This window comes from Denticeps clupeoides, chromosome 5 (assembly GCF_900700375.1).
Source record: "Denticeps clupeoides chromosome 5, fDenClu1.1, whole genome shotgun sequence".
NCBI classification, from domain to species: domain Eukaryota; kingdom Metazoa; phylum Chordata; class Actinopteri; order Clupeiformes; family Denticipitidae; genus Denticeps; species Denticeps clupeoides.
This window is the reverse complement of record NC_041711.1, coordinates 28,578,317-28,590,408: the sequence shown is the minus strand read 5'-3', so window position 1 is coordinate 28,590,408 and position 12,092 is coordinate 28,578,317. Positions and strand designations below refer to the sequence as shown.

At 40.9% G+C, this 12,092-nt stretch overlaps 1 protein-coding gene across 1 annotated transcript; it reads right to left on the bottom strand.

The window, feature by feature from the left end:
- Window positions 1-3,102: 3,102 nt before the first annotated feature.
- On the bottom strand, window positions 3,103-11,669 carry ppox (protoporphyrinogen oxidase). Its single transcript, XM_028980260.1, has 13 exons — window positions 11,554-11,669; window positions 9,977-10,082; window positions 9,550-9,684; window positions 9,072-9,187; window positions 8,843-8,975; window positions 8,583-8,727; window positions 8,208-8,401; window positions 7,993-8,056; window positions 7,580-7,698; window positions 7,379-7,492; window positions 6,453-6,602; window positions 3,943-3,985; window positions 3,103-3,864 (listed from the first exon to the last, which is right to left on the bottom strand). The coding sequence occupies exons 2-13, from the start codon at window positions 10,061-10,063 to the stop codon at window positions 3,731-3,733; spliced, it is 1,434 nt and encodes a 477-aa protein (XP_028836093.1). The 5' UTR covers window positions 10,064-10,082; window positions 11,554-11,669; the 3' UTR covers window positions 3,103-3,730.
- Between the last annotated feature and the right edge of the window lie 423 nt (window positions 11,670-12,092).

The window sequence follows — 12,092 nt, the reverse complement described above, 5'->3', positions numbered from 1 at the left end:
CTACAAGATAGTCAACAAGTGCACAGAGAGACAGACATACATTTATGAGTATCAATAGAAATAAAGTAAAATTAAGCACTAAAAATAAGTATGTAGTAATGCCTCAAGACACATTGCACTTTATGCAAGAGTTGAGTCAATAAGTGAGTTATTACACAGTAGAATAGCAACAGAAGAATGTTTTTTTGCTTTTATATATGTATGTTTTAGTGGTCCCCTAATACTCTATCTGAAGTCTCGTTCCGAAATTCAGCCGTGGTGAAGAATTACAGCCAGTCACGCAATGAGATATCCCCAGGATGCGTCATTTCGGTGTGCTTTAAATGCTAATGAAGAGGAGGTGGGGCAAGGAGAACTAACCCAATATCTCACGTGACAGAACTAAAAAAAATACAGCTGTGCTCATTTTTACATCCAATCACTGAGCAACTGCAATGCTTCGCACGCTTTCAAGCTAAAAGTTACTCTTTTAGTGGACGGGTGGGAATTTCGCAGGGTGGACAAAGCGAGGGGAGGTAACCTTTCCCCTTCTATTTACATAAAGGGAGACATTCTGAGTTGCCGCTCTCTGAATGGCGAAGCAGAATGGCCAAAGCACACAAAGCTATTTACCAGGGCATCCATGGCTACAAGCGACACTGCACACAGACCCTAATACCCTAACAAAATCAAAATCAGTACTGCAATTCTGTGGGTACGAAAATATACCAGATTAACACAACTGAAAAAACTATTTAAAAAAAAAAAAGAATACAGACTGACTTAAAATTAAGTTTTTCCTTCACTTGTACTGCTTAATAATGTAACACATGATGTAACAATTTGATTGCATCTTTGCAAACTTAGGAAGTTTGCCCTATTAATGAATTATGTCTCCAAATATTGTCTTGAAGAAGCAATTGTGCTGTCAGAGCGGCAGACTTCAGCAGCAGGGGGTAGTGGCATTGACATGTCGATCATGACCATAATAACGAACTGATGCACCATAGGGGTGTCATAAGAGCCTCCGCAGCAGTCATGTTAACTCCCAAGACTAATTGAAGATACAGAGTGCACTGTCCACCCATCAATAAATCAATCAATGCAGTGCTCATCCAAGACACAAGCACCAACCAATATGTTGCAACGGACGCCGACTGATGCTGCAGAAATAGGCAGCTGCTATTTGATTAGCAAATCACTAGGAGGAAAAAAGGTCAGCCAATTTCTGATAAAGGTCATAAAGATGTCATTTTCCAAGCCTCCACACACCTTAGGCAGTGCACTGAGGCAGAATAAAAAAAAAAAAGTCATTCTTACTAGAGCTTTCACTGGCAGCTAAAGACAAATTGTAGTCATTTACTGAGAACAGCAGACAAAGTACAAGACAAGTGGACACAAGGGTCAAATGAGGAAGAGTCTAATGTTCTCACTGCATCTGAATGCAACAAATGGGGCTTTTGGTAAAGAGCGAAAGAAATTTGGCACCGGGTCCTCTGAGTAATGGGAGTTAATTGTCCAGGCTAATATTTTTCTGAAATGGCATCTCTGTGAGATGGGACGGTGCAACACAGCCACAGAAATCACAGAGGTGAAATATTCACATTCACGCTCATGACATTTAATCATAGACTATTTGCAAGCCCCAGGCAGCAGCAAACATTTCTTGCTGAAGGCAAGTCTCCTTGGGCAGGAGCTGACTGAGAGGCTTAAGCAATCTGGAAGAGATAGGCAGACCTGTATGGCATTAATCGACTCAAGAACATGTAAAAATGCATCAAAAACTCAAGCACATTCAACAGACCCAGCAAGACCCAGACAAGTGTGAGAAAACAGTACTGCTGTGTAAACGTGTGTGTGTGTACATCACAGGCTGTATGTCAGTATCACAGGCAGCATCACCAGCAAAGCACAGGCATTAAATTGAATCGTGGTGACTTTCATAGACCCGAGGAGAAAACGAGAAACCTCCAATATCAGCAAAAACGAAAAGCTGTTCTCTCCCCTCAGTTAGAAGGCAAGAAGAGGCATAGGGACAAAAAAAACATTTTATTTGAATAAGGCACAATGCAGTGCCAGGGGACGATTAAAGACAAACCCAGCACCAGTCAGTGGATACACCTGCTTTTCAGCCGAGCCAAATGGCAAACTCTCCCTCGCTGCCTCCGGCATTGACGCCGCCTCGCCTAGACAGCAGACATCTGCGACGCAGGAACTCTGAGCGCCTCACACCCCCCCCCCGTCTGAACCAAGCACAAAGCATAACGGAGCGCTGACATTCCCATAACTTCCAGGAGGAGATGTGAATGGGGCTGCTGATGCCAGCGAGCTTTAATTACAAACATGCTGTCTGGAATCCAGGAGAATCCAGGAGGCGACAAAAAGGCCTAGTGAGAGCTTAAGCGATTCAATCACACACAAGAGTGCCAGGTTTTTTTTTTTTTTTTTACCCCCTCCACAATGCCATTACATGCAATCATTTTTTAAAAGCCTTATGCCACATTGTTACACTGAAGCCTATACGGCCATATGTCTATTATGTTTTTATAAATTCATAAACCCAGGAATTAGCAAAGGGCACAATGTTTAGGACAGGGTCACTGGCACTGATGTGCAATGCAATTGAGACTTGTTCCTCAGCAAAATCAAAAGTGACACAAGCCCCGCTAATTAACATGTTATTATTGCCACATTAAAATATGAGAAGCAACAGTAAAGCCACACATCCATCGCTGGTGATAAATCCCAGTTCTCAGCTTTTCCGTGGACAGCTGCTACATGAAGAGGCTTTAGACACTTTGTAACAGAGAACACTAGCAAGCTGGGAATCAATTTAACCATTCTGAGAAGACGTATAAAACTAACAAAAGCACTGATGTACTGTTGCCAGGTTTTGTCTTTTTTTTTTTTTTTCCCCCTGCTTAGGAATGGAAATGTAGGTGCAAAATTCACAGCAATTTGTAAATTTTGTGCAGACCTGCACTCCTGCATTTTGTTGCTTATCCTTTTCACTAAGCAAAAATTAAGGGACCAATGTCCTCCAGCCTAAATATACAAGAGACACAGGACTAGTCCCACATTTATTGTCGTGTAAAAAAAAAAAAAAAAAAAAAACCACACAGGACATTTCATTAAAATGGGAATAACTTGCACCAGACATCATACAGAGACTCATCTTCACATTGCATTCATCAGACAATGATTTATCACAAGGGGAGGCCAAGTCTGTTACTCCAGTGACAATTTTGTTTAAGTGGCTACTAGAGATGATAGGATGAAGGCTTTAAGAGCAGCAGCTTCAAAAATCACTGTCGGTGAATGATGTGCAGCTCAAGGCACATTAAGACATTTTTGTCTCATTTGAAATTCCTGATGTCTGTTTTACATTCCACAGTGGTTTGAGATGAATTAAAGTGTGACTGTCCCATCATCTTCACCCCATTTGTATTTTCCTTGCCTGTTGGTGCCGTGCCATCTTGAAATTGAAAAAATAACCTGTTTCAATCTGAATTCAGCCACAAAGATTCTGTGTTAGTGTTCGGAAGAATCGTTTACAGCATGCTGTAATGATGTGCTACAGCTCAGAAACAGAATCTTGCGGTTGTTAAAGAAATCTGGGAATTCTCTTACTCAGCTCACCCTGACGCTATACTGTACATGTACAGTATGATTAAATGGCAAAAATCATAACACATTTCACAGTTTTAGAAATTGAAAAGTAGAACATTGGCTGCCAAAGGAGTTATGGAATTCAGACCCTCCCCACAAGAGCCTCCGCAGCAGTCCGTCCGCTGAAAATTACGTCATTGACTGAGACACCATCAAATGAGGCTCCTGCCAAAGTGAGCAGCAGGTTGTGGTCACTGATATACTTCCTCATTGTTTCTGTTGATGAGATTAATATTATTATTACACTCAGACATTCTCATACGTTCTTGTTGTATGAAAGCAATGTTCTCTTACCAAGTCGTTTCCAATGTCCAAGATGATATTGGGGAATACAATCCTTAATAAAAAAGAAAAAGAAAAAAACAATATTCAAATTACATAAAAAAAATTTTTTTTTTTAAAATCTAGACTTTAGAAGGAAACAGTAACAAATGCATGGCTTATGAAAATTCTACATTATCTATGCGTTCCCTGTACATAAGTCTCTCCCCCAATAAAATAATGCCCACCAATCAATATGCAAATAATTTATTTAAAAAATGCCTCAATATTTCTGGTAAGTGTACAGCCTTGCGCAGTGGCTTGGAGGAATGATAGGCTAAAGCTCTGGGGTAGAGGTGCACTTTCTCTCATAAACAACTCACTTTCCATAAAATTTCTACTGAATTAAGGTCAGGGCCAGGCCGTCCAGACACAAGAAACTTCTTCTTCTTCAAACATTCTGTTAGAACAACCTGTGTGCTTAGTGCTGGTTCCCTTAAAATTCAATTCACAGACACGTACACAGACATTTCCATTAAAATTCACAGGTTTAAATGACCTGGCCTGGCCCAAATTCAGTACACAGACCCAAACCAGTACAATTAGAATGCAGAGATTTCATAAAATAAAAAAAATTCAAACAAAAACATCAATAAATAAGACTAGGTTTTGTGTGTGTGTGAGAGTGTGTGTGTGTGTGTGTGTGTGTGTATATATAATGTCATCTCGTATACAGATGAGATTTACTTAAGCATGTGTGACTGACAATCAGCTCAATGTATATATTCTTCTTTACTGCTCATGCACACTTTAAAGCATGTCCCTCCAAAAGAAATAAAGTGCAAGAGGGAAAATCTGACAGTGGTCCAATCTTTTAGCAGCAAAAACACACAAACATACCTCTGTCAGTGGCACAAGGTTTTCCTTTTGATCTATTTTTAGAATATATTCTCCCAGTAGGTGTCTGATGCAGAGTTCCAAAATGAACATTCAAAGCAGGATTTATTAATGATAATAAATATTCAAGGACAAAAATGTCAACATTCTAAGAAGACAAAAAGGGACCAAGACACAGTGTATACATTTGGTCTGAACTGCTAAGGGAAGGGGTGCTGTGGCGCTTTGCTGCGTCCAGTTCAGTCAGCATGAGGTCTCAATGCTATGAGGAGACCCACTTAAGAGTAAAACCACAATATTCTTGGTTGTATTATGAAATGGCACCTGTTATGTCGGACTAAACACACTCACACATACTTGTTTTATGTTCTATAAACCTACAGTCCTGCTCAACATTACTGATCTTCAGGATGCCTAGAGTACTTCAATCAAAAGATTCAATTTTCAAGTAATCACTTCAAAGAAGAATCAGGAAATATAACATGGGTGATAATAAAAAGTCACTACTTCTCAATATTTGGTTGCACCCACTATGGCAGTGATTACTGCCACCAAACAGTTCAAGTAGCAATCAGCTTTTCTCCCACTCTTTCTTTGCAGTTTATTCAATGTCTTCAATCACTCTGGACTCAATTGTTTTATACCTTGCAGTTACACATATTTTATGTTTTATGTTAAAGACATATTGGTAATCATGGTATACTTGCAATATTGCATGGTATACTTACATATTGCATATTGGTAATTATGGTATACTTGCAATATTTGCAATACTGTGGTCTGTAGCAGTCGCCTAAGCATTTCACTGCATATCATACCGTGTATGTGACAAATAAAATTTGAATATGTGTAGAATTCCTGGTTTGAGATCAGGGCTCATGGCTGCTTCTTGCTTCAGTTTGGGGTCGCCACAAGGGTTCATTTACATGTACACATCTGGCATTTAGCAGATGCCCTTATCCCCTGGAGGATCTCAGGGTTAAGTGTCTTGCTCAGAGACTCAAATAGTAGTAAGTGGGGTTTGAACCTGGTTCTCCTGGTTCATAGGCGAGTGAGTTACCCACTCAAGATTGGTCCAGCCTGATAATTTCTTTGTTTTTGGATATTTTACGTGGTGCACAATGTTCCACTACCATTATCTCCCATCTTTCGGGAGATATTTTTGTTTTATTTAAATTCCATAGTTGCTAATAATGATGAACAGAAAATCACATTATTTTAAAAACACCTTCTAACTGATGATTATTATCCCAATTACTAAACAATGTCCTTACTTTGACCAAACCAAAAACACTGGCAGTGTGGTCACTGAGAAGGCTGAAGTTTGTCACCTCAAACCTCTACAGATGCTTGCTGAATAAATGTATACTGTGGGAGCTAAATATATAATTTTCCCTAAGATGATTTATAGAAATATTTTTATTTGGCTTTTAATTTAATCTTCTATTGTGAGGATGGTTTCTATATTCTGGTTCGGTATTTGAACTGGTAACTTTTTCCGATTATGGGTCTGCTTCCTTACACACCCACCACTGCACCAGGCAGTTTAACAAAGACAGTTAAGCACCGATTGTCGTGGTGCTTTCTTTATTATTGCAGAGGGCACAACTGCATAAACAGCTGAAGAGGTTACGGCAAATCCTTACCTTCAGAACAGCAACATAAGTCCACTTTGGCGTCACAGCAAGGCTGAGATGAGAGTTCACTGCTTGAGTTGCCCTTTCCAGCAGCATCTGCTTGGTCACTTTGTCTGGATCACCAAATGCTTCTTTGAACCATGCCCCACCCATCATTACCTTGTAGGAATAAGAAAAAACGGAAAACAGGAAGTCATTCAGTATGACCTTGCTATTAAAAACATGATCTTAAACATGCATCAAAAGAGCAATTTCTTCTAAGACTTTGAATCAGGTGTCCATTATGGGTTATTTAAATGCACACATCAGACTCTGTGTGTGTAATGCATACAGCCTGGAGCACATATTTAGCTCTGAGTCAGGATACTGGTTCATTACACCCTAGCAGCCACATTCTGCAGTCACTGTGCCAGCAGAATGCGGCTACCGTAAACCAAAATGTCCAAGGCTGCAGACATCAGCCTAGTAAATAAATTATGACTAAAGAACAGAATTGAATTATTAAAAGCCTTTTTGTGTAGTGGAAGCTACATACACAGCTTTATTCTGGGTATTCCAGTTAGGAGTGCAAAAACATTCCTAGGCCTGAAACGTGTGAATTTATAGTTGCCATGCTCAGGGGTGCAGAACATCTCTCGAACCAGAGCAGCCAGAGGGACGAGTGGAGAAACGTTTGTGCTAATCATTGCTAAAAGCATGAAAGATGTAGATATGCTCTTCTGCTTTTCTATGTCCTGCCTATGCAGCCTGAAGCCACAATGTATGGCACAAATATGTGCACGACAGGGCATGAAAGACGTTCGTTTTGTGCATGTGACAATAAATTAGAAGGTTTGTGGTAAAAGTGAAAAATTTTAAATCATGTTATGCTCGTTTCTTTGTTTTGCTTAAAGAGAAATGCGTGGTAGTGTATATTAATGCATTCTTTGTCTTACTGTCAGTCTGGTGGTTGGGCCTCCAGGGCGGTTGTGCTGTGGGAAGGGAACAGAATCATACACTACCCCTAATAGTCCTCTGTCTTCGAAAGACGGCACCAAGTGGCCGAAACCCTGCAGTCAAAGCGCATATAAGCAAGACAAAATACAACTAAAGCAGAATCAATGAAAAAATGTGCAATGCGAAGGCAGCTTTCTCACCATCTCAGGCAGGATGGCACCCTCATACTCCAGATTTACCACAGCTACAGTAACGGGTGAGATTCCCTGCAGCAGTTCTGACAGTGGCTGAGCAGCAGGGGGAAGCACTGATGCTAGAGCTGCATTGTAAACACACACACAGCACTGTAACCGAATGTCTCACTAATCTTATTTGTGCCACACTTGACTTGTCTAGTACCTCTGCAGAGGGTACAGCAATAAAAACAACATTTAGGTAGAAGGTACAAAACAAATAAATAACTCCCTAAATATGAATTATATTGATAAATAACTAAATAAATAAATCAATAATCAAAATAATAAATAATAAAGTCTAAAGACTTCACGGATGAGCTCCCTTTCCATAATTATTTTAAAAATAATATACTCCATTTAAGCATGCCTCCACATACATTTAGCAGGAAGGGCAGATATGACATGGTCCACAGCTATAATGCATCCATCCTCCATCTTGATCTGAAGATTAGCAAAACATCACGATCTTTTAACTATTTGCACTCACCTGTAATTATTTAAATTAAAATTAACATAAATGATTATATCATACATCAAAGGAAAACCGAAGCCAAAATGCTCACATCTAAAATAACATCTAAATTGGTCTTACCTCCCAGCCACAGCCAGTGGGGTTCAGGGTTTTCACAGATGCATGTTTGTGCAACTCAACATTCTTCTTTATTTTAAGAAACTCTTCTAGAGCTTCTGGAAGCATCTGCATGCCCTTTTTCAGAGACCACTGGGACCACGATTCCTTGGATGACCTCTTTGCTAGGTCTGATGGGGGTACATGCAGACCGCCTCCTAAAAAACAAAATTCTAATTCAGTATGAATACCCGTTTAATAAAATGTATTATTATTATGTATTCTACCTCCAGTCTTATTATTATAATCCTCATCATGGATGTGGGTAGAGATGTCATATTAATCAATACAAAGATGTCTACCGTAATATACACTGTGCTGAGGTGGTGAGGTTCTCACCTGAGCCCAGCAGCATGCCCAGTAATATGGAGCCTCGTGCCCTCTCAGCATTGAAGAGGGGTGGGAAACAGGAACGCATGCTCAGAGCCTTACAGTCGCCCGCAAACACGCCTCTACAGAGACTGTCTATGGCAATGTCAGTCAACTGTTAAACAGAAAGGACTGCAGACAGTCTAGTGTATTTGTCATGGTGTTCAATTGTTTTAAAGTTATATCCAGATTTTGTGCTTAAAAAAAAAAAAAAAAAAAAAAAGTCTCACCTCAGAGCCCAATCTTCTGGACATAAATGAATGAACGGATTCATCCTCCTCCTTCCCTTTACTAACCAGGACCTCCCTCAGTACATTTTGCAGAATTGGTCGAGAAAATGGCGGAACAGTCCGAACAACCCCACTATACATGTTCAGTTGAGAGAGAAAAATGAAGGGAGATCATCACGTGAATCTGATTGTGGGATTACATTAAAGATTAAAATCCCTGATGACTAACCCTAAACCAGAAGGCATCTTGTGTAGCTGTCCTTTCACATACAGAAAGCGATTCTTGGAGGCCACGTGATTATTGGAAACTGGGAGAATTTCACTCTCCAGTCCCAGTTCGGACACCTGTAAAAAGAACTAGAGTAAGAATAATGTTTCCTAATTGCTAGGTTAAACATTAGCTTTTTTATACCACTTCCAAAGGCAGATAGATAAAAGTGATTGTCATTGTGATACACTGCAGCACAGCACACGGTGAAATGTGTCCTCTGCTTTTAACCATCACCCTGACAGGCTCCCAGGGAGCAGTGTGTGGGGATGGTGCTTTGCTCAGTGGCACCTAAGTGGCACCTTGGCAGTTCCGGATTCGAACCGGCAACCTTCTGATCACGGGGCCGCTTCCTTAACTGCTAGGCCACCACTGCCCTTCACATCATAAAAAACAAAAAACAAATGAAGTGTGGATAGTGGGCTTAAAAACAATATACCATATTTAGTGTATTTTTTCCAACTGCTCCAACCGGTCTCACTCCCCTGGGTCCATGCTCAAACACGGCTCCATCCTGTCTACGGGTGGAGCGCAGCCATCCACCATACTGACTGCCTCCCTCCAGCAGCACTACCTACAACAGGGAACGAGACGAACTCAGTTATATGAAAGTGACTGTTTCTGTCAATGTGATACACACAGGATAGCACAGCACAACGGAAATGAGTCCTCTGCACTTAACCAGTCACCTTTGAACAGGCATGGAAGGTGTCTGGGGAGCAGTGTGTTGGGATGGTCAGTGACATATTGATGGTTTGGGATCTGAACCCACAACCTTTCAAGTCCACTTCATTAACCTCTAAGTCACCACTGCCCCATATGCATTAAACTGTGAAGGAAAAAGATTCAGTTCTCTGGATTCATACCTTGGAGACCTGTGGGCTCTTGCTAAGGTGGAAGCAGGCAGAAAGGCCCCCTATGCCCCCACCCAGGATGGCGACTGTCTTCTGCATATAGCACAGACTAGGACACCTGTGTGTAACAATGGCATGTACAGAGTCTGTTACTAGACTGTCATTGCAGGACACAGAGATGAACACAACCATCTGTGTCTAATTGGTGACCATGGTCGAGTGACAAATCAACTTATCTAAGAGTAAGTGAACATACATCAGGGCTCTTACACATTTTACAAGAGTTTCCTTGATTGTTCAATTACTCCAAGGCAAATTTGACCACATGTTTGTGCAAATGTGAGAAAAAAAAAAACCCTGAAAAGCTTAAGGTAAATGACAGTTTCTTTGTTCCAATTCATGCAAGCCAGAGTCCAAGTAAAATTAAACGCATCAGGTTAATGTGTAGATAATCGGCTAGCAAAAATACCTTAGACCTGTGCTAGTTTTAAATGTTGTAGTTGTAAATGTAGAAAAATGTTTCTTGCGCAGTCTTGTGCAGTTGGTAACTATGTACTTCATGTTAAACTTTAATGTGTCAATCATATTTCAATGACTATGTTTATTTTGTATACCAAAAACCTTCAATGCCTGGAAAATTCCCTCCAAATTTCACGAGTTTCTCAGGTTTTTAATGACTGTAGGAACCCTGCTCCATGCAAAATAAAAAGCAATGTTATTATTGGATATTGCATGAAGCAATGGGTTTCACACAGAGACCACACAACCTCTGCACACTAACTCAAACAGTTCATCTTTGCTTCCAAGAGAACATCTGCAAGCGACAAACCAAAACGGCATCGTCTTTTTTAAACAAAGGACGGTTGAATTACATTGAGATATGTTGTGTCACAAAACAACTCATGTAGAAACCCAGAGCCCAGATAATAGGGAGGGGCTGAGTGTTCGCCCCTGATAAGGTGACGCCTCAGTCATGTGCAAGACCATTTATGACTCTTTCAGACTGCAATGATAACATTCAAGTAAAAACAGAATTTCAGTAAGGGATCATTTGCTCGAGATCAGCCTTTTGTTTAACAGAACATGCAAGTGATCCTTTTTGTCGTAAACTCAATTCCACATCCTGGTGTTGAATTTTAGTCGCGACAAGTCACCATTCTTGCCTGAACCAGCTCTTCTAACACAAATACCCACTTAACCCAGAAGCAAACAGTCTATTTAAACAAAGCACTGACCTGTAGGAGACGATTTCATAGTTTACTTTATTTATTGACTGAACAAGTAACATATAATCCACGCAGCTAACGCAACTATATAATTTCATTCGCACGTGATTATATAAACAGACGCAAGCGAATTATGGCGCACATGGCCTTCCATACACACCCGCAGCCTTCATGAACGCGTGAATAGCAAAAGATGCACATTTCACTATTCACCCCTACTTAAAACACATCTATTCATTTAGCAGCAACTAAAGTTACTTTCAGTATAATGGTTGTAAATGGGTAACGTGCACATAAAGCTGTCAAGGCGTCTCCCGTGCTGTCACACTGGCGACAAAAAAAAAACTCACTGAAGGCCCTCACCTTCAGCCGGTGAACCGTAACGCCGCCCGGCTCCTGCTGCGCAGCCGTTTCATGACGACTTCGGCGTCCGGCTCTCACGGCCGGTGCGCGCCGCGGCGCTTCTTCCCTCCCTGCTTCCGCGAGGGGCCGAGGCCGGTGTCGGCCGCTGCCGCCCCCTGGCGGCGGGAGGGCTGCAGTCGCCTGGGTTCAGTAAACTCAAATTCGAATTTTATTTGCCACATGCACAGCCATACCCGGTATGACATGCAGTGAAAGGCTTTTGCGACTGCTATAGACCTCAATATTGCAAACATTGCATATATTCAAGTGAACCAACATGCAAATATTGCAATCATAACCAAATATTATGTTTTTTAAACATAAAATATGTGTAACAGGTAGGGTGAAGGTGTGCAAATGTGTAAAGTGAAAGGAAAGTGAAAATTTGTGCAAAATTCTGGCGGGACAGAGTCCAGAAGTGATTGAAAGTAACGTCAAACGGCCATCACACCCAAAGGCCCGTAACACTAATGCTCTAGGTTTAGGTTTAAATAAAGCCA

Bases quoted from the DNA above. Each gene is read 5' to 3' on its own strand.
- ppox (XM_028980260.1), bottom strand. From the start codon at position 10,063: ATGCAGAAGACAGTCGCCATCCTGGGTGGGGGCATAGGGGGCCTTTCT. The intron at 8,402-8,582 runs GTGAGAACCTCA...TTTGTTTTTTAG, and splicing joins GGGCATGCTGCTGGGCTCAG to GAGGCGGTCTGCATGTACCC. The intron at 6,603-7,378 runs GTAAGACAAAGA...TATTCCTACAAG, and splicing joins GCCCAACCACCAGACTGACA to GTAATGATGGGTGGGGCATG.